Below are 23237 nucleotides of genomic sequence, written 5' to 3'. Positions count from 1 at the left end.
ACTCCGAGGGGCGTCACCAGGCTGTTGAACAACCAATGGGAGAGCAGGGAGCGCAGGCATCTGCAGGAGGCGTGATTGTTGAGCTACAGCACATTCTCACCGCCTTTACGGCTCGCATGGATCAAATAGCCGAGCAAAACATCCTCCTGAACCGCAGGGTGGAGGCTCTCTCCGCGCAAGTGGCGGCGAGCGCTCAGGGTGCTGCTGCAGCTCCTCCTCCTGTCCTGTATTAATGTTCCAGTGGTGGTTCAACAACCCCTACCACCATCCCCTGAAGCATACATAAGCCCTCCTGAGCCGTACGGAGGTTGTGTGGAGACGTGCGCGGACTTTCTTATGCAGTGTTCGCTCGTCTTCGCACAACGTCCCGTCATGTACGCGTCAGACGCAAGCAAAATAGCTTATGTGATTACTCTGCTTCGGGGAGAGGCACGCGCTTGGGCTACGGCGCTTTGGGAGCAAAATTCACGGCTCCTTCACACATACATCTCTAATTTCCTGCTTTTAAACTCAGATAAAACTGAAGTTATTGTACTTGGCCCCACAAATCTTAGAAACATGGTGTCTAACCAGATCCTTACTCTGGATGGCATTACCCTGAGCTCTAGTAATACTGTGAGAAATCTTGGAGTCATTTTTGATCAGGATATGTCATTCAAAGTGCATATTAAACAAATATGTAGGACTGCTTTTTTGCATTTACGCAATATCTCTAAAATCAGAAAGGTCTTGTCTCAGAGTGATGCTGAAAAACTAATTCATGCATTTATTTCCTCTAGGCTGGACTATTGTAATTCATTATTATCAGGTTGTCCTAAAAGTTCCCTAAAAAGCCTTCAGTTAATTCAAAATGCTGCAGCTAGAGTACTGACGGGGACTAGAAGGAGAGAGCATATCTCACCCATATTGGCCTCTCTTCATTGGCTTCCTGTTAATTCTAGAATAGAATTTAAAATTCTTCTTCTTACTTATAAGGTTTTGAATAATCAGGTCCCATCTTATCTTAGGGACCTCGTAGTACCATATCACCCCAATAGAGCGCTTCGCTCTCAGACTGCAGGCTTACTTGTAGTTCCTAGGGTTTGTAAGAGTAGAATGGGAGGCAGAGCCTTCAGCTTTCAGGCTCCTCTCCTGTGGAACCAGCTCCCAATTCAGATCAGGGAGACAGACACCCTCTCTACTTTTAAGATTAGGCTTAAAACTTTCCTTTTTGCTAAAGCTTATAGTTAGGGCTGGATCAGGTGACCCTGAACCATCCCTTAGTTATGCTGCTATAGACGTAGACTGCTGGGGGGTTCCCATGATGCATTGTTTCTTTCTCTTTTTGCTCTGTATGCACCACTCTGCATTTAATCATTAGTGATCGATCTCTGCTCCCCTCCACAGCATGTCTTTTTCCTGGTTCTCTCCCTCAGCCCCAACCAGTCCCAGCAGAAGACTGCCCCTCCCTGAGCCTGGTTCTGCTGGAGGTTTCTTCCTGTTAAAAGGGAGTTTTTCCTTCCCACTGTAGCCAAGTGCTTGCTCACAGGGGGTCGTTTTGACCGTTGGGGTTTTACATAATTATTGTATGGCCTTACCTTACAATATAAAGCGCCTTGGGGCAACTGTTTGTTGTGATTTGGCGCTATATAAAAAAATTGATTGATTGATTGATACACTGGGTTTGTGAGGGAGTTCAGAACTGTGTTTGATCACCCTAACAGGGGAGAGACCGCTTCAACTGTGCTGCTGTCGATGAGACAGGGGCGCCGAAGCGCAGCTGCTTATGCAGTCGACTTCCGCATCGCGGCTGCGAGGTCCGGCTGGAATAACGCTGCGCTCCGCGCCACCTTTGTAAACGGACTGTCGTCAGTCCTAAAGGAACACCTAGTGGCCAAGGATGAACCGCGGGAATTAGATGGGCTTATTGATCTTGTTATACGGTTAGACAATCGGTTGGAGGAACGCCGTCGGGAATGAGACTAAGGGCGTGGCCGGGCGCGCGCCGTCCCTCTTCCTTCCGGGTCCGAGAAAGGTCCGCCCTTCCCACGCTCCCTGACCTGTACGTCCCGTGGGGCGACAGCTCCCCCTGCTGACGAAGCTATGGACACAAGCAGGGCCTCATTTAGACCACCTGATAGACAGAGGAGGTTTCCACGCGGGGCGTGTTTTGTTTGTGGCTCAATGGAGCATCAATTGAGCAACTGCCCCGGAACCTGGAGTATATCAGGACCGCCAAGCGACTGAACCCCAGGCAAGCCCGCTGGTCACTGTTTTTCGGCCGTTTTGACTTCCGGATCACCTACCGCCCCGGGACCAAAAACCAAAGATCGGACGCCCTGTCCCGGGTGCATGAACAGGAAGTCAAGACCGAGCTGTCGGATCCACCGGAACCCATTCTCCCGGAGTCCACTATCGTGGCTGCTCTGACCTGGGACGTGGAGAGGACCGTCCGGGAGGCCCTGGCACGGAGCACGGATCCCGGAACAGGGCCGAAGAACAGACTATACGTCCCACCAGAAGCCAGAGCTGCCGTTCTGGACTTCTGTCACGGGTCCAAGCTCTCCTGCCACCCAGGGGTGCGTAGGACCGTGGCAGTGGTCCGGCAGCGCTTCTGGTGGGCGTCCCTGGAGACTGATGTCCGGGCTTACATCCAGGCCTGCACCACCTGCGCCAGGGGCAAGGCGGACCACCAGAAGGCACAGGGACTTCTACAGCCACTTCCTGTGCCTCACCGCCCCTGGTCCCACATCGGTCTGGATTTTGTCACGGGCCTCCCGCCGTCCCGGGGACACACCACCATACTCACGATAGTGGACCGTTTCTCCAAGGCCGCCCACTTCGTGGCCCTCCCGAAGCTCCTGTCGGCCCAGGAGACGGCGGATCTCCTTGTCCACCATGTCGTCCGGCTGCATGGGATACCAACAGACATCGTTTCGGATCGCGGTCCCCAGTTCTCCTCGCAGGTGTGGAGAAGTTTCTGCCGGGAACTGGGGGCCACTGTAAGCCTCTCGTCTGGGTATCACCCGCAGACTAACGGACAGGTCGAACGGGCCAACCAGGAGTTGGAGCAGGCCCTTAGGTCCACGACCTCCGCACACCCGACGGCTTGGAGTGAACATCTGGCCTGGATCGAGTACGCTCATAACAGCCAGGTGTCCTCTGCCACCGGCCTCTCCCCGTTCGAGGTGTGTCTGGGGTACCAACCCCCTTTGTTTTCTTTGGTGGAGGGAGAGGTCGGTGTGCCCTCGGTCCAGGCCCACCTGCGGAGATGCCGTCGGGTGTGGCGCACCGCCCGTTCGGCCTTGTTGAGGGCCCGGACGAGGGCTAAAGCCCATGCAGACCATCGACGGTCCCCGGCCCCCACATACCAGCCCGGGCAGGAGGTGTGGCTTTCCACCAAGGACATTCCACTCCAGGTCAAGTTCCCCAAACTAAAAGACCGATTCATTGGACCCTTCCCCATCCTCAAGGTCCTCAGTCCTACCGCAGTGAGGCTCCAACTCCCGGCCTCACTGCGGATCCATCCGGTCTTTCATGTCTCCAGGATAAAACCGCATCACACCTTGCCCCTCTGTGCTCCCGGTCCAGCGCCACCTCCTGCCCGTATTATCGACGGGGAGCCGGCTTGGACAGTTCGCCGGCTCTTGGACGTCCGTCGAATGGGCCGGGGCTTTCAGTATTTGGTGGACTGGGAGGGGTATGGACCCGAAGAACGCTCCTGGGTGAAGAGGAGCTTCATCCTGGACCCGGCCCTCCGCCCGTTGAGGGGGGGGTCCTGTTGTGTGGGCCGCCAGAAGAGGAGGTACTGCTGGCCCACCACCAGAGGGCGCCCTGCCTGAAGTGCGGGCTTCAGGCACGAGAGGGCGCTGCCGCCTCAGGAACAAGCCGTGGTGACAGCTGTCACCCATCATCCGTGACAGCTGTCACTAACCATCACATCTGGTATAAAAGCAGGAAGACACCTCCACCAAACTGCCGAGATATCATCTTCATCTGGAAGTAATATCCTCAGCCATTTGTGTTTCCTTATAAGCTGTTATTGTGAGTGTTTGCAGGAGTACCGGTCCGTTTAGTGGAGGCTGTGCAAGACGGCGCTCTTTTTCTTCTGAGGGACCGCTGCAAAGTGTTGAGTGAGAGGTGGAGGTGGAATTCCCACCAGGATTGTTACTGGGTGTTCACACACCCACCCTTTGACTGTCTTTTGCTTTCTGCCAGCAGTACCAGATCCGACACGCCGGGAAGGTGGCCACCTGGGGATTCCGGGACTTGGCGGCTCCAGTATTCCTCGGGTTCGGTGGTGGTGGAAATCGTGTGGTTCCGGTTCGTTTCCAGACGGGCGTCTCCTATCGTCGAGCCTGCCCACACGACACCTTTATTAATTGACTGTTGCACATTCTGAATCTGCTGTGTTTGGTTGTGTCATTCACAACAGTAAAGTGTTATATTTTGACTCCTTCCATTGTCCGTTCATTTACGCCCCCTGTTGTGGGTCCGTGTCACTACACTTTCCCAACAGTTGATCCGGGACCTCGTATGACTTTCACAAAAAGGCAGAAGATGTGGACATCAGCACTTTTTCGGTACATTCCACCGTTACAGGAGTTTTTTTCATGGAAAGAAAAGCGGAGGGACGCGCCACGGAGCCGTTCATTATGCGGGACAAAACCACCTCTGTGTTGGTTTCACAGGATGGCTTTCAGGTGGATTTCAGATGGATTCCGGTTGCTTTCCAGTCGTGTGAATATCCGATTGTGATTGTGCATGAGCTGGACATGGAAGAACATGTCCCATGAGGCTTCATCACAGCGTTGCTTTGCGCCGAGCGGCTGCACCGCGATGCACGGAACTCCTCCGCACATCTGTCTTAATGTGCCGAAAAAGTGCTGATGTCCACGTCTTTTCACAATTCCTGTGCTAGTCAGATGACATACCGGATCAAGACAGCGTCCAGTTTAAAAATGAACAGCACATTTCACTGTTACAGGAGTTTTTGTCATGGAAAGAGAAGCGGCTCCACCGCGCGTCGCTTTCACGTTGGAAATGATCTGGTTGTTCCAGCGGGGTGTCAGCCTGTTGATGGGGGCTGGGAGCGCACCGCACTATCAGCAGTTGTGGGCCGTCCTTAAAGCAGCAGTAACACTCCGTAATCTGTTTAATCCCCATAAAACCGTCCTTGAAAGCCATATTAATTTTTCGAACGGTGTCCACCTGGAGGTCTCTCACAGTTTCTGCAAAAAAATTGATGCAGCAAAGCTTCAAATCGTTCAGACATTTATTCGCAATAAAAATCCGCCCAGAGGGGTGGACCACACCTCACTCAAAGCCTGCTCACAGGCGAATGACGCAACCGACAGGCATGAAAAAACTCACGCATGCGCACGAGGGTTCAAGCTTGTCTGAAGCAATCACACGTGATTCAAATCCATATGGTTTTTTAAAAAAATAATAAGGTTGGATACTTTTCTAATAGACCTGGTAAAGTACATTACAGTAATCCAGCCGGGAGGTAATAAAAGCATGGATTGCTGTTTCAAAGTGCTGATGTGCAAGAAAAGGCTTAACCTCAGCAAGCTGCCTTAAGTGAAAGAAACTCGATCTGACTTCTGCACTGATTTGGTGGTCCAGTTTAAAATTGTTGTCCATCTTAAAACCCAAGTTTGTGACAGTAGATTTCGAAAAGGCTGACAAAGGCCCCAGATTGACAGGTGAGGAAGAACAGGAGCTGCTAGAGCCAAAAACAATCACCTCCATTTTCTTTTCATGAAAAATTAAGAAAATTCAGTGCCATCCAGGCTTTAACATCCTCAAGACAGGACAAAAGGGGCTGAATAGAAGAGGCATCATTTTTCTTTAGGGGGACATATAGCTGGCTATCATCAGCATAGCAGTGGAAGCTGATGCCATGCTTTCTGAGAATGGACCCCAGGGGAAGCAAATACAGGAAGAAGAGTCGGGGTCCAAGAATTGAACCCTGTGGGACCCCATATAAAAGTGGAGCGGAGGAGGACTCAGAAACCCCGAGGCCAACGCACATAGTCCTACCAGTTAAGTAGGACCTGAACCAGTCCAGGACACTACCACCGATGCCCACAAGCTGCTGCAAATGATTTATCAGTGCGTTGTGGTCAATTGTATCAAAAGCAGCAGTCAGGTCAAGCAGGACAAGAATGACATGGTTGCCGCTATCATTTGCCATTAAAATGTCATTAAAAACCTTTAAAAGGGCAGTTTCTGTGCTATGCAACATCCATCCATCCAGCCATCCATTTTCTTCCGCTTTATCCGGAGTCGGGTCGCGGGGGCAGCAGCTCAAGCAAAGCCGTCCAGACCTCCCGATCCACACACACCTCCCCCAGCTCCTCCGGGGGAACCCCAAGGCGTTCCCAAGCCAGCCGAGAGATGTAGTCCCTCCAGCGTGTCCTGGGTCTTCCCCGGGGCCTCCTCACAATGGGACATGCTCGGAACACCTCTCCAGCGAGGCGTCCAGGGGGCATCTGGAAAAGATGCCCGAGCCACCTCAACTGACTCCTTTCGACGTGGAGGAGCAGCGGCTCGACTCTGAGCTCCTCCCGAGTGACCGAGCTCCTCACCCTATCTCTAATGGAGCGCCCAGCCACCCTGCGGAGGAAACTCATCTCGGCCGCTTGTACTCGCGATCTCGTTCTTTCGGTCATGAGCCAAATCTCATGACCATAGGTGAGGATCGGAACGTAGATCGATTGGTAAATCAAGAGCTTTGCCCCCCTACTCAGCTCTCTCTTCACCACGATGGTCCGATACAGTGACCGCATCACTGCAGATGCTGCACCGATCGGTCTATCGATCTCACGCTCCAGCTGTCCCTCACTCATGAACAAGACCCCGAGATACTTAAACTCCTCCACTTGAGGCAAGGACACTCCACCGACCTGAAGAGGGCAAAGCACCTTTTTCCTGTCGAGAACCATGGCCTCGGATTTGGAGGTGCTGATTTTCATCCTGGATGCTTCACACTCGGCTGCAAACCACCCCAGTCCACACTTAAGGCCCTGATTTGACAAAGCCAACAGAACCACATCGTCCGCAAACAGCAGAGACGAGATTCTGTGGTTCTCAAACAAGTCCCCCTCTACACCCTGGCTGCGCCTAGAAATTCTGTCTATAAAAATAATGAATAGAACCGGTGACAAAGGGCAGCCCTGGCGGAGGCCAACGTGCACTAGAAACAGGTTTGACTTACTACCGGCAATGCGAACCAAGCTCCTGCTGCAATCGTACAGGGACCGGATAGCCCTTAGCAAAGGACCCCGGACCCCATACTCCCGGAGCACTCCCCACAGGGTGCCCCGAGGGACACAGTCGAATGCCTTCTCCAGATCCACAAAACACATGTGGACTGTGGACAGCAGGATGAATATGTTACTTTAAATGAGTCAACACCCCCGAGTCACACTAACTGCCAGAACGCTCGTAGCACGGGCCGAGGCGGAGGATTAGCAGCAATCTTCCATTCCATCTTATTAATTAATCCAAAACCCAGACAGAGCTTTAATTCATTTGAAAGCTTGACTCTTAGTCTTGTCCATCCAAATTGGAAGTCCCAAAAAACAGTTTTATTTGTTATTATCTATCGTCCACCTGGTCGTTACTGTGAGTTTCTCTGTGAATTTTCAGACCTTTTGTCTGACTTAGTGCTTAGCTCAGATAAGATAATTATAGTGGGCGATTTTAACAGCCACACAGATGCTGAGAATGACAGCCTCAACACTGCATTTAATCTATTATTAGACTCAATTGGCTTTGCTCAAAATGTAAATGAGTCCACCCACCACTTTAATCATATCTTAGATCTTGTTCTGACTTATGGTATGGAAATTGAAGACTTAACAGTATTCCCTGAAAACTCCCTTCTGTCTGATCATTTCTTAATAACATTTACATTTACTCTGATGGACTACCCAGCAGTGGAGAATAAGTTTCATTACACTAGAAGTCTTTCAGAAAGCGCTGTAACTAGGTTTAAGGATATGATTCCTTCTTTATGTTCTCTAATGCCATATACCAACACAGGGCAGAGTAGCTACCTAAACTCTGTAAGTGAGATAGAGTATCTCGTCAATAGTTTTACATCCTCATTGAAGACAATTTTGGATGCTGTAGCTCCTCTGAAAAAGAGAGCTTTAAATCAGAAGTGCCTGACTCCGTGGTATAACTCACAAACTCGCAGCTTAAAGCAGATAACCCATAAGTTGGAGAGGAAATGGCGTCTCACTAATTTAGAAGATCTTCACTTAGCCTGGAAAAAGAGTCTGTTGCTCTATAAAAAAAAAGCCCTCCGTAAAGCTAGGACATCTTACTACTCATCACTAATTGAAGAAAATAAGAACCCCAGGTTTCTTTTCAGCACTGTAGCCAGACTGACAAAGAGTCAGAGCTCTATTGAGCCGAGTATTCCTTTAACTTTAACTAGTAATGACTTCATGACTTTCTTTGCTAATAAAATTTTAACTATTAGAGAAAAAATTACTCATAACCATCCCAAAGACTTATCGTTATCTTTGGCTGCTTTCAGTGATGCTGGTATTTGGTTAGACTCTTTCTCTCCGATTGTTCTGTCTGAGTTATTTTCATTAGTTACTTCCTCCAAACCATCAACATGTCTATTAGACCCCATTCCTACCAGGCTGCTCAAGGAAGCCCTACCATTAATTAATGCTTCAATCTTAAATATGATCAATCTGTCTTCATTAGTTGGCTATGTACCACAGGCTTTTAAGGTGGCAGTAATTAAACCATTACTTAAAAAGCCATCACTTGACCCAGCTATCTTAGCTAATTATAGGCCAATCTCCAACCTTCCTTTTCTCTCAAAAAATCTTGAAAGGGTAGTTGTAAAGCAGCTAACTGATCATCTGCAGAGGAATGGTCTATTTGAAGAGTTTCAGTCAGGTTTTAGAATTCATCATAGTACAGAAACAGCATTAGTGAAGGTTACAAATGATCTTCTTATGGCCTCAGACAGTGGACTCATCTCTGTGCTTGTTCTGTTAGACCTCAGTGCTGCTTTTGATACTGTTGACCATAAAATTTTATTACAGAGATTAGAGCATGCCATAGGTATTAAAGGCACTGCGCTGAGGTGGTTTGAATCATATTTATCTAATAGATTACAATTTGTTCATGTAAATGGGGAATCTTCTTCACAGACTAAGGTTAATTATGGAGTTCCACAAGGTTCTGTGCTTGGACCAATTTTATTCACTTTATACATGTTTTCCTTAGGCAGTATTATTAGACGGCATTGCTTAAATTTTCATTGTTACACAGATGATACCCAGCTTTATCTATCCATGAAGCCAGAGGACACACACCAATTAGCTAAACTGCAGGATTGTCTTACAGACATAAAGACATGGATGACCTCTAATTTCCTGCTTTTAAACTCAGATAAAACTGAAGTTATTGTACTTGGCCCCACAAATCTTAGAAACATGGTGTCTAACCAGATCCTTACTCTGGATGGCATTACCCTGGCCTCTAGTAATACTGTGAGAAATCTTGGAGTCATTTTTGATCAGGATATGTCATTCAATGCGCATATTAAACAAATATGTAGGACTGCTTTTTTGCATTTGCGCAATATCTCTAAAATTAGAAAGGTCTTGTCTCAGAGTGATGCTGAAAAACTAATTCATGCATTTATTTCCTCTAGGCTGGACTATTGTAATTCATTATTATCAGGTTGTCCTAAAAGTTCCCTTAAAAGCCTTCAGTTAATTCAAAATGCTGCAGCTAGAGTACTGACAGGGACTAGAAGGAGAGAGCATATCTCACCCATATTGGCCTCTCTTCATTGGCTTCCTGTTAATTCTAGAATAGAATTTAAAATTCTTCTTCTTACTTATAAGGTTTTGAATAATCAGGTCCCATCTTATGTTAGGGACGTCATAGTGCCATATCACGCCAATAGAGCGCTTCGCTCTCAGACTGCAGACTTACTTGTAGTTCTTAGGGTTTGTAAGAGTAGAATGGGAGGCAGAGCCTTCAGCTTTCAGGCTCCTCTCCTGTGGAACCAGCTCCCAATTCAGATCAGGGAGACAGACACCCTCTCTACTTTTAAGATTAGGCTTAAAACTTTCCTTTTTGCTAAAGCTTATAGTTAGGGCTGGATCAGGTGACCCTGAACCATCCCTTAGTTATGCTGCTATAGACTTAGACTGCTGGGGGGTTCCCATGATGCACTGAGTGTTTCTTTCTCTTTTTGCTCTGTATGTACCACTCTGCATTTAATCATTAGTGATTGATCTCTGCTCCCCTCCACAGCATGTCTTTTTCCTGGTTCTCTCCCTCAGCCCCAACCAGTCCCAGCAGAAGACTGCCCCTCCCTGAGCCTGGTTCTGCTGGAGGTTTCTTCCTGTTAAAAGGGAGTTTTTCCTTCCCACCGTCGCCAAGTGCTTGCTCACAGGGGGTCATTTTGACCGTTGGGGTTTTTCCGTAATTATTGTATGGCCTTGCCTTGCAATATAAAGCGCCTTGGGGCAACTGTTTGTTGTGATTTGGCGCTGTATAAATAAAATTGATTTGATTTGACTGGTTGGGCGAACTCCCATGAACCCTCGAGCAGCCGATGGAGCGTGTAGAGCTGGTCCAGTGTGCCACGACCAGGACGAAAACCACACTGCTCCTCCTGAATCCGACGTTCGACCATCGATCAAATTCTCCTCTCCAGTACTCTGGAATAGACCTTACTGGGGAGGTTGAGGAGTGTGATCCCCCTATAGTTGGAACACACCCTCCGGTCCCCCTTCTTAAACAGAGGGACCACCACCAATCCAGAGGCACTGTCCCCGATCGCCACGCGATGTTGCAGAGGCATGTCAGCCAAGACAGTCCCACAACATCCAGAGACTTAAGGTACTCAGGATGGATTTCATCCACCCCAGGAGCCTTGCCACCGAGGAGCTTTCTAACTACCTCGGTGACTTCGGCCTGGGTAATGGATGAGTCCGCCTCTGAGTCCCCAGTCTCTGCTTCCTCTTCGGAATACGTGATGGGATTGAGGAGATCATTGAAGTACTCCTTCCACCGCCCGACAACATCCCCAGTCAGGGTCAACAGCTCCCCACCCGCACCGTAAACAGTGCTGGTGGAGAGCTGCTTCCACCTCCTGAGGTGTCGGACGGTTTGCCAGAATCTCTTTGAGGCCGACCGATAGTCCTCCTCCATAGTCTCCCCAAACTCCTCTCAGACCCGAGTTTTTGCCTCTGCGACCGCACGGGCTGTGGCACACTTGGCCTGCCGGTACCTGTCAGCTGCCTCTGGGGTCCCACCTACCAACAAAGATAAGTAGGACTCCTTCTTCAGCTTGACAGCATCGCTTACTTCCGGTGTCCACCACCGGGCTCGGGGATTGCCGCCGCGAGGCACCAGAGACCTTGCGACCACAGCTACGAGCAGCCGCATCAACAATGGAGGTGGAGAACATGGTCCACTCAGACTCCATGTCTCCAACCTCCCCCGGGATCTGGGAGAAGCTCTCCCGGAGGTGAGAGTTGAAGACCTCACTGACAGAGGGTTCTGCCAGTCGTTCCTAGCAGATCCTCACGATATGTTTGGGCCTGCCAGGTCTGACCGGCTTCCTCCCCTCCCAGCGGATCCAACTCACCACCAGGTGGTGATCGGTCGACAGCTCTGCCCCTCTCTTCACTCGAGTGTCCAAGACACGTGGCCGAAGGTCAGATGATACGACTACAAAGTCGATCATTGACCTCCGGCTCACGGTGTCCTGGTGCCACGTGCACTTATGGACACCCTTTTGCTCGAACATGGTGTTCGTGATGGACAAACTGTGACTAGCACAGAAGTCCAACAACTGAACACCACTCGGGTTCAGATCGGGGAGGCCGTGTTCTCCCCAGGAGAACAATGGAGTCCCCAGTCAGAGCGCTATCTAGTACCCCTCCCAGGGACTCCAAGAAGGTCGGGTACTCTGCACTGCTGCTCGGCCCGTAGGCCGAGACAACAGTGAGAGATCTGTCCCCGACCCGAAGGCGTAGGGACGCGACGCTCTCGTTCACCGGAGTGAACTCCAACACATGACTACTGAGCTGGGGAGCAATAAGCAATGCGACCCCAGCTCTCCGCCTCTCCCCGTGGGCAACGCCAGAAAAATGAAGTGTCCAGCCCCTCTCCAGGAGTTGGGTACCAGAGCCCAAGCTGTGCATGGAGGTGAGCCCGACTATCTCTAGTCGGTATCTCTCAACCTCCCGCACAAGCTCAGGCTCCTTCCCCCCTAGCGAGGTGACTTTCCACGTCCCAACAGCCAGGGGCTCTGAGCATGGACTGGGCTGCCGGGCCACCTGCCCTCGACCGCCACCCAATCCTCTCTATGCAAATGTTATCAATCAATCAATCAATTTTTTTTTTATATAGCGCCAAATCACAACAAACAGTTGCCCCAAGGCGCCTTATATTGTAAGGCAAGGCCATACAATAATGATGTAAAACCCCAACGGTCAAAACGACCCCCTGTGAGCAAGCACTTGGCTACAGTGGGAAGGAAAAACTCCCTTTTAACAGGAAGAAACCTCCAGCAGAACCAGGCTCAGGGAGGGGCAGTCTTCTGCTGGGACTGGTTGGGGCTGAGGGAGAGAACCAGGAAAAAGATATGCTGTGGAGGGGAGCAGAGATCGATCACTAATGATTAAATGCAGAGTGGTGCATACAGAGCAAAAAGAGAAAGAAACAGTGCATCATGGGAACCCCCCAGCAGTCTACGTCTATAGCAGCATAACTAAGGGATGGTTCAGGGTCACCTGATCCAGCCCTAACTATAAGCTTTAGCAAAAAGGAAAGTTTTAAGCCTAATCTTAAAAGTAGAGAGGGTGTCTGTCTCCCTGATCTGAATTGGGAGCTGGTTCCACAGGAGAGGAGCCTGAAAGCTGAAGGCTCTGCCTCCCATTCTACTCTTACAAACCCTAGGAACTACAAGTAAGCCTGCAGTCTGAGAGCGAAGCGCTCTATTGGGGTGATATGGTACTACGAGGTCCCTAAGATAAGATGGGACCTGATTATTCAAAACCTTATAAGTAAGAAGAAGAATTTTAAATTCTATTCTAGAATTAACAGGAAGCCAATGAAGAGAGGCCAATATGGGTGAGATATGCTCTCTCCTTCTATGAGAGAACTTACCTTATGTTCATCAAGGTAAGTTAAAAGTTGTGCATTTGTACTTAAGTTACTCCTTGGTTTATGTTCTTAGTCTGTCGATTGTTTAACCTTCAGTTCACAATCCTCATTTTACCTGTGTGCCTCTGAGTCATCCTGTTGTAAGTCACGTTACTCTCACTTTGAACAGCTGGTATTTCGAGTTATGGTTTTCACTTTTCATCTTTTTGGATTTTGCCACTTTGAAGCATTTTTGCTTTACATTTTCACTGTCACTTTTTGACAGTTGGTTTTGGATTTTTTGTCTTGTCACCTTGTCAATCGTTACTGCGTTTTGGATTCTGTCACCATGGAGAATTTTGACACTGTTGTATTTTACTATCACTGGGACATTAAAACACCTTGCTTTTGCACCTACCTACTTTGTCTGGCTATCTGCATCCTGGGGTCCATTCCTCATCCTTCAGTGGTTCTACCCACAACAACTATGGGTGTTAACAAAAGGTGAATTAACACAATGGTGTGACACCAATGTTAAATTAAGTTTAACATTTTTTAAGACATAAGACATTTTTGGAATTTGTGCTGCATTCGAACTTCACTGAATGCCTCATACAGCACTGTAAACCCCTCACAAAGTTCTCTCAAGAATCTCACACTGTCAGGTTTTGGTTTGTGTTCTGTTGTACATTTTGTCTTATTTTTGGGTGTTGTCGGTTCTTTGCCTTTTGCTTTCTGCTTGGGTTCTCTCTGTCTTTCTCTTGGTGGTGGGCGTTTCTCTTTGTCTGACCACACCCCACTTCTAGTCGCTTCCCCTCACACCTGTCCTTGATTTGCAACTCATCACTTGCTCTGGTCCTTCGCCAGATTGATGTGCCTTGAGCCTTCTTTCCAGCCTTCTCTTGTATCTTTGCCTTGCTTCATTTTGCCTCATTGTGTTTTTGACCACCTGCTTATTTTTCTCGACCATGCCTCTAGCCTGATGATTGTTGTACTTCTGCTCTTGTCTGACGGCCTTACCGTGTACCGACCCCAGCTAACAAACCCAGTAAAAGAGTAAAGCCTACAGGTCTGTGAGTTTGTGTTTTGCATTTGTGTCCAGCCACTTGTCAACACCAAGCCTGATAGATTGATCTGGCCAACAATGGACGCAGCAGACACAAATGCTTACCAGTTGGCGGATTGCCACCATAGCAAGCACTTAGCTCAGCAGGAGGACCAGCTTGCCGCCCTCACCTCTGGGTTTAGCAAGTTGGCTAAATGCCAGGATTCATTTATGTCCTCCGTGAGCACTCAAATGGAGCAGCTCCTTGCAACAATGAAACATCAAGCTTCTACTGATGAGGCTCCCGTATCTGCCCCACTTACGGGACCATCTGCCGACCCACCGGCTTCCGTAGCAGCACCAAGTTTTTGCAACCAGCTCTCTCGGCCTGAACATTTTTCCCGAGAGTCCAGGGACGTGAAGCCATTTATTACTCGGTGCAAGTTACATTTTGAACTGATGGCAACCATGTTTACAATGGACAGAGTAAAAATTGCTTTTGTAATTTCTCACCTTTCTGGTCGAGCCGCGGCGTGGGCCACCGCAGAATGGAGCTGTAATTTGGCCACTTGCACTTCTCTGTCAGCATTCACCAGTGCCTTACAGGAGGTATTCCAACATACTTCCCCGGTGTGTGAGGCGGCGCGCTCTCTGATGAGGCTGAAACAAGGCAGCCGCCGGGTGGCCGACTACCCGATAGACTTCCGCATCTTAGCCGCGAAAAGTGAGTGGAACCCGGCAGCACTCCACGACATTTTCATCCAGGGGCTGGCCGACCACATTCAGGATCAGTTATTCGCAATCGATTTGCCTGAAGACCTGGATCAACTCATCGTGCTTGCCATCCGGACTGCTCGACAGCTGTCTGACCGACCGCGCCAAGAGGCTATTCTCCACGCCCAGCACTTGTCCACTCCCCCTGTTCGCGCCACCGCTCTCAATCCAGCCAGCTCCAGCTCAGCCCACAGTAGTCTGGAGGAGCCCATGCAGTTGGGGAGGACCCACCTGTCAGTGTAAGAATAAGAGCAATGCCGAGTGGAGGGACTTTGCTATTACTGTGGACAGTCAGGTCATTTGGTAACCAATTGTGCTGTAAAGGGTGCCCCAACGTGGCCAAAAGCGGTATTGCGGGTGAGTCAGAATTCTATTTCCTCTGCCTCTGCATAGAATGTGATATCTGTTAAATTGATTTCTGATTACACCTCATTATCTATTCCTACGTTCATTGATTCCAGCTCTGATGCTAACATGTTGCTGTCTTCTCTTGCCAGGTTCCTCTACCTTAAATTGTATACTGTAAGCTCTCACGCCCTCTGGTGGTGCATGCAGTGGATGGCCATGAGCTGGGCCAAATTACTCACCGTTCCCAATCAGTTCACATGGTTATGTCAGAAAATCATTCAGAATCCATTAGTTTCCACATTTTTGACAATGACTCACCCGGTAATTTTGGGGCACCTTGGTTACAACGCCATAAGCCAAGTTTAGACTGGACCAAGGGGAAAGTCGAGGCTTGGGGGCCCACATGCATGAGTTCCTGTTTAATACAGCCCGTTCCTACTCAGTGTAATCCTACTCCTGATCTTGCTGGTGTTCCGGTCTGTTATCATGATCTAGCCACTGTTTTTAGCAAAACTAAAGCTAAGCCCTTGCCTCCTCACCGTAAGTACAATTGTGCTATTGAGCTTCTCCCAGGAGAAACTCCCCCACGGGGGAAATTATTCTCTCTCTCAGCTCCAGAGCTTGCCACTATGGATGAATATATCCAAGAATCCCTCGAGGCAGTCTTAATCTGTCCATCATCACCAGCAGGGGCGGGGGTTTTCTTTGTCGAAAAGAAGGACAGATCCCTCTGCCCTTGCATAGACTATCGGGGGCTCAATGATATAACTGTAAAAAACCGGTATCCTTTGCCGCTCATTTCCTCAGCATTTGAACTTTTAGAGGGAGCTAAGATCTTTACCAAACTCGATCTGCGAAACGCGTATCACCTGGTAAGAATCCGTTCTGGGGATGAATGGAAAACAGCGTTTAATACTCCTTCCATTCACTACGAGTATCTGGTGATGCCTTTTGGTCTGACAAATGCCCCTGCAGTGTTTCAAAATTTAGTCAACAATTTGCTATGGGAGTTCCTGAACAAATGCATTGTTGTTTACCTCGACGACATCTTAATCTTTTCTCCCAATAATGAATCCCATAAGCTTCATGTATGTGCCGTACTGCAGACCCTGCTCCGAAATAATCTTTATGCCAAAGCTGAGAAGTGCGAATTCCATCGCTCCACAGTGTCATTTTGGGGCTTTGTAATTTCAGAGGGCGAGATCCAGATGGATCCTGGAAAAATTGTGGTGGTATGAGATTGGGCAGTCCCAAGCAATCGTAAGGACGTACAGAGGTTCCTGAGCTTTGCAAATTTCTATCTCAAATTTATTCGTAACTTTAGTACGATCGCAGCACTATTACACGACTTAACTTCCTCACTGCGGCCATTCAACTGGACCCCCGAGTCTGACCAAGCTTTTTGGAACCTAAAGCAACAATTTACCACAGCCCCTGTGCTACTCCTTCCTGGTCACCAACCGTCCGTTCGTGGTCGAAGTGTATGCTTCTGATGTAGGAGTCGGGGCAGTACTTTCCCAAATGAAGGCCTCTGATACTAAATTACATCCATGTGCTTTCCTATCTAAGAAGCTTACCTCTGCAGAGTGCAACTATAGCACTGGTGATCGCGAACTGCTGGCGGTTAAAGTGGCCTTGGAGGAGTGGCGCCACTGGTTGGAGGGGACACAAGAACCATTTTTGATCTGGACAGACCATAAAAACCTTGCTTACATGCGCACGGCCAAACAATTAAATGCCCGGCAGGCCCATTGGGCCGTCTTCTTCAGCCGATTTAACTTTGCTTTATCGTATCGCCCAGGGTCAAAGAACGGTAAACCTGATGCGTTGTCCAGGCAGTGGGAAAACTCTGACACACCCGAGGGGCCCAATACCATCCTCCCTGATAGGTGTTTTGTGTCCGCCATAATTTGGGACGTCGAATCCAGGGTTAAATCAGCTTTGGGCGATGCACACACACACACACACACACACACACACACACACACACACACACCTCCCCCCCGGTGTCCACAAGGTAAATTGTTTGTGCCATCAGCTCTTAGGGGTGACGTAATTCGTTGGGTGCACGACAGTCGGTTCTCGTGCCACCCAGGTATCAAGAGAACAGGATACGTGATCAAATAACGATTTTGGTGGCCTCACATGTTGTCCAGCATAACTGAATATGTTAACCCCTGCCAGGTTTGTGCTATGCACAAGTGATCCACGCACCCTCCTCCAGGCACCTTATTACTGTTATCTGTGCCTGTACACCCCTTGTCACACATTACGGTAGATTTTGTTACCGGTCTGCCGCCTTCAAAGGGCAACACAGTGATTATGACAGTGGTCGATAGACTCTCTAAGATGGTTCATTTTGTACCTCTGGTCAAGCTACCTTCCGCTAAAGAAACTGCAGAAGCTTTGTTAATTCATGTTTTTAGACTGCATTGGTTTCCACAAGGCATAGTTTCTGATTGCGGTTCTCAGTTTGTCTCGCAGTTTTGGAGGGAATTCTGCCGCTTGCTTGGAGTCACCGCCAGTCTCACCTCTGGTTATCATCCCCAAGCCAACGGGCAAACCGAATGCCTTAACCAGGAGTTGGAGAAGGGACTCTGGATCCTCTCATCTCAGCATCCCGCTATCGGGTCATCACAATTGGCATGGATTGAATTGGCGCATAACAGTCTCCCCACTTCCTCTTCCGGTTTTTCTCCTTTTCATGTAGTTTATGGTCACCAACCTTCTCTGTTTTCATCCACAGACTTGCACTCCATTGTTCCATCCGCCCTGAGTCTTATCCTGCAATGCCGACGAACCTGGGAGCGGGCTAGGAAGGCTCTTCTCTGTTCATCTGCGGGGTATAAAAGGGCTGCTGATTGGGGGAGGTCCATGGCACCTGCTTATGCTGTGGGTCAACAAGTTTGGCTGTCTACACGCCACTTGCCTCTTAGTGGCGTGCCCCGCAAATTGGCTCTCAGGTTCATTGGTCCATTCCCCATGTCCAAGGTTATTAATCCTGTGTCTGTCCGTCTTCGTCTCCCTAGGTCCATGAGGGTTCATCCCACATTCCACGTTAGCCATCTCAAACCTGTTAGGTCCAGCCCTTTGTGCCCTCCTGCTGTTCCCCTGCCTCCCGCTCGGTTCGTGGATGGTGGGCCCACCTTTGTGGTGCGCCACCTGCTGGACTCTCGGCAGTCCACCAGTAACCAGTAACCCTCCCAGTCCACCACGTACTGGTGGACTGGGAGGGTTACGGCCCCGAGGAGTGGTCGTGGATTCCCTCTCGTTTTGGACCCCGCTCTGGTCCGGGAGTTCCATGCTGCTCATCCTTCTGCTCCTGGGCCGTCAGGGGATCAGCCCTTGACGGGGGGATACTGTCAGGTTTTTGTTTGTGCTCTGTTTTTTTGTACATTTTGTCTTATTTTTGGGTGTTGTCGGTTCTTTGCCTTTTGCTTTCTGCTTGGGTTCTCTCTGGCTTTCTCTTGCTGGTGGGCGTTTCCCTTTGTCTGACCACAGCCCAGTTCTAGTCGCTTCCCCTCACACCTGTCCTTGATTTGCAGCTCACGACTTGGGTGTATTTAAGACTCTCTTTGTGCTCTGGCCCTTCGCCAGATCGATGTGCCTTGAGCCTTCTTTCCAGCCTTTTCTTGTATCTTTGCCTTGCTTCATTTTGCCTCATTGTGTTTTTGAACACCTGCTTGTTTTTCTTGACCATGCCTCTAGTCTGATGATTGTTGTACTTCTGCTCTTGTCTGACTGCCTTCCCGTGTACCAACCCCAGCTAACCAACCCAGTAAAAGAGTTAAGCCTACAGATCTGTGAGTTTGTGTTCTGTGTTTAGGTCCAGCCAGTTGTCAACACTGAGCTTGACACACACACTATGAGTTGCAGGGATTCAGAGGGCTTTCTGACGCCCGTGATGGCTCTGGGAGTATGTAGGACTGTTATGAGTTCTTTTGACTTTGGGTAGTTAATTTAGCATTAACTGTTTACACACAGATCAACTAAAATAACTACTCTGACGTATGGTAAAATGAATATAAGAAGGAAATAAATGAAAACATTTTATACAGATATATCATTGCAAGAGTGCCATAGGGTGAGTGTTAATGTTTCACATTCAAATGGTGTAGCCATACCACATCTGCTGCAAACCAGACAGGGACAATGAAAGATATAGAGAACTTGTTAATCATTATAAGAGATAAAGAGATAACATCACAGCGATATTGGATTAAAAAAACATTGGAATGCCAATATTTTGTGGGACGTGCTCATCCGTCTTCATGACTATTGGAATTACAGACAGCTGTTTTTAATACATTAGATTATGCTAGATGCATTCATCAGTGGAGTGTCATTTTTAAATAACTCCTGTGTCCATCCTCTTCCAGGTATGGAATTTATACAACACAATCAAAGGTTCCTCAGCAGAATATACCCTTCAGGAGCAAGGCTGTCCTCTTCCAACTACAACCCTCAGGAGTTTTGGAACATCGGCTCACAGCTTGGTGAGGCAGAGGGAGCTGGTGTCCCATCCAAATTATGACAGAGACATCATGACACAATTTGTACACATATATACAACACAGATATTTCATCCATAACTTGATTTTCACAATTAATCTTGAATGTGAAATGGACCCAAACTTGGTGAGGTCAGTGTCCATGTTTATGGTTCATGGCAGAGCACACAGTGTTATCGAACAAAAAAAATTGTTCGTGCTTACTAAATTATGAGGTCTGTTAGAAAACTATCTGACCTTTTTATTTTTTGCAAAAACCATATGGATTTGAATCACGTGTGATTGCATCAGCCAAGCTTGAACCTTCGTGCGCATGCGAGAGTTTTTTCACGCGTGTTGGTTGCGTCATTCGCCTGTGAGCAGGCTTTGTGTGAGCAGTGGTCCACCCCTCTCGTCGGATTTTTATTGCAAATAAAATGTCTGAATGATTTGGAGCTTGACATAAGCTGGACATGCCAGAACATGTCCTGTGAGGCTTTATCACGGCGTTGCTTTGCGCCATGCGGCTCCTTCCCGACGCGCAAATTTCTCCGCTCGTCTTTCCATGACAAAAACTCCTGTAACAGTGGAATGTGCCGTTCATTTCCAAACTGAACGCTGTGTTGATCCGGGACATCGTCTGACTACCACAGAAATTGCAGAAGATGTGGACATCAGCACTTTTTCAGCACATTGAGACAGACGTGCGGAGAAATTCGCACATCGGGACGGAGCCGCATGGCGCAAAGTAACGCCGTGATAAAGCCTCACAGGACATGTTCGGGCATGTCCAGCTCATCCACAATTTCTCGGATGGTCACACGACTGAAAAGCCACCAAAAGCCATCTGACAGCCGTCCTGTGAGACCAACACGGAGGTGCTTTTGTCCGAGCCATGAGCGGTTCCTTGGCGCATCCCTCCGCTTCTCTTTCCATGACAAAAATTCCTGTAACAGTGGAATGTGCCGAAAAAGTGCTGATGTCCACGTCTTCTGCCATTTCTGTGGAAGTCAGACGACGTCCCGGATCAACAAAGCCTTCACTTTGGAAATCATCTGGTTGTTTCAGCGGAGTTTTAGCCTGTCGATCGGCGCTCGGAGTGCGCCGCGCTCTCAGCCGCTGTGGGCGGTCTTTAAACCGGCTGGAGCACTCCTTAATCTGTGTAATCCCCATAAAATCGTCCCTGAAAGCCATCTGAATTTTCTGAATGGTGTCCACCTGGAGGTCTCTCACAGTTTCTGGAAAAATTTGATGCAGCAAAGCTCCAAATCGTTCAGACATTTTATTTGCACACGTGATTCAAATCCATATGGTTTTTGCAAAAAATAAAAAGGTTGGATAGTTTTCTAACAGACCTTGTAGATTCTGTTTTGGATGATTTTAAAGATTACATAAGATTAAAGCCTAGAAAACATGGAAAAAGAAATTAAATCACAGCAGAGGAACCACATTCAGTTTGAAACTGTTCAGACTGGGGTTGGCACTCTGGTTTGAGTGAAATTCAGTCTGAATCTCATTGGAGACAGATAGTGTTTTTGTTTTCTGAATCTGAACAGCACAAATTGGATTGTTTTCTATCCAGCTCAACCCAGTCTGGATTTGAGCTGTGTTTGAGCGGGATTCGCTGCAGTCTGACCACAGATGCGGTTTGAATCAAGCTTCAGACTTTTTCAGTTTTGTTCTTTCAAAATGTTTTGCCTTTGCCTTTTTATTTTTATTGTTAAAAAAATTACCCTGTGGTGTTTTGCAGTGGCACTTAATTTCCAGTCTCTGGGCTCACATATGGACCTGCACGATGGCCGTTTCCAAGACAATGGGGGCTGTGGATACACCCTAAAGCCACCTGTGCTTATGTCCAGTCAGGAGCACTTTGATCCCAGGAGTAGGAACCACAGCCCAGAGCTGACATACCTGCTGCTTAAGGTACAGCTGAGCTATAAAAATATGAATTAACATGAAATGTTACGGCAGTATGTGTGTGTTTGGGGGGGGCATTTGTAACCAAGATTATTTTGTCTTAAGTTTAAAAATGCTTTCAGATTCTCCCTTTTATTTGTAAAGAGAGAGAGAGAGAAAGAGAATAATTTATAGAGGTGTCGTAAATAGATATTTCTCTTTGCTTTCTGTCATAATTTGAGAGTTTATAAAAGATTTCTCCAGAGATGTTCAATCAGATTCAGGTCTGGTCTCATGCTGGGCCACTCAAGGCCATTCACAGAGTTGTCCTGAAGTCACTCGTTTGATATGTTGGCTGTGTGCTTAGGGTCATTGTCCTGGTGAAAGATGAAACGTCACCCCAGTCTGAGGCAGGGGCGTAGCACCAAATTCTGGGCCCTAGGTACTAGCCATATTGAATTTCCCCCCGTTCTTTTTTATTAACACAAACACCAAATTTGTAATGCGTAGTCAAACCAGGTCTAAATCATAGGTCATCACCTTAGGTCACACCTGGGAGTCAGACCAAATTGCACCACTCAATATTGCTAGTTTTCAAGCTCACCTCACTTTTCAAAGAATTTGTTTAGCAACTGTTTTACCTCATTTAGTTTTCATTTCCTGTCCTTTTTTTTTCTCTTCTTTTTTGAAATCCAGACTTTGATTTTTTTTTTTTTTAGGAAAGACATGTCTCATTTCAGCCTAAACACTAAGGCTGCAACTATTGATTATTTTAGTAATCGATTAATCAGTCAATTATTTTTTCAATTAATCTTTTTTTTTTTTTTTTTTTACTTACATGTGAGTTTTGCCATTATTTAAGTGAGTTATTATTACAAGGCCTTTAACACGCAACATCAACAACATTATGATGTTATATTCTTGTCAAAAACATACCTGCAGTAATGTTTTGTTTTATTTCCACATACATACATCACCGACACACCACAAAGAGATTTCCATCAGGTTTCACCCGATTATAAGCATTACAGCAAGAGTCCACAAAAGCATTTTTAAAGGCCTGACTAAAGTGTAATATGTGATCTTTAATAAGATATTTTTATGAAAAAAGACACAAATGTGCAGTTAACTGCATTTTATTTTTTCTTGTGTTAAAACACAGTTTAGATGTGGTTTGACCGAAACAAATTGTCATTAAATTTAAAACAGGGATGAAGTGGAGGTGTAAGAGTCACTAGGTGTTCACAGGAAACAGTTATTTATTTCTATATTCATTTATTTATGTTCATTGTTAGCTGGTTTTATATTTTCTGTTGTGTTTTGTTTTATCAGGTTCTTTTGTCTTTCTCTAAAATTGTATTGTAGCATTATTAGTTATTATTACTATTATTGTTGCTATTATTATTAATATATAAATAAAAATAAAAAATATTATAATTTGTAATACATTTGACTCTTTTACGACAACAAATGATGAGCCAGTAATTATTATACAAAAAACAAATGCACAAACATGCTGAAATGTCAGCAGCTTAATGCTAACTTTAACATTGAAA

General features: G+C 47.5%; 1 protein-coding gene across 1 annotated transcript in view; it reads left to right on the top strand.

Annotated features, from left to right (window-relative positions):
* The window catches only part of LOC117529136 (1-phosphatidylinositol 4,5-bisphosphate phosphodiesterase zeta-1-like), a 153619-nt gene that overhangs the window by 101733 nt on the left and 28649 nt on the right, over positions 1-23237 (top strand). The window contains exons 8-9 of the mRNA XM_034191835.1: positions 19675-19791; positions 21536-21708. Of these exons, the coding sequence (XP_034047726.1) occupies positions 19675-19791; positions 21536-21708 (290 nt within the window). The remainder of the gene's footprint in view (positions 1-19674; positions 19792-21535; positions 21709-23237) is intronic.

This window comes from Thalassophryne amazonica, chromosome 17 (genome assembly GCF_902500255.1).
Source record: "Thalassophryne amazonica chromosome 17, fThaAma1.1, whole genome shotgun sequence".
NCBI classification, from domain to species: Eukaryota; Metazoa; Chordata; class Actinopteri; order Batrachoidiformes; family Batrachoididae; genus Thalassophryne; species Thalassophryne amazonica.
This window is presented reverse-complemented; position numbering and strand designations above follow the sequence as displayed.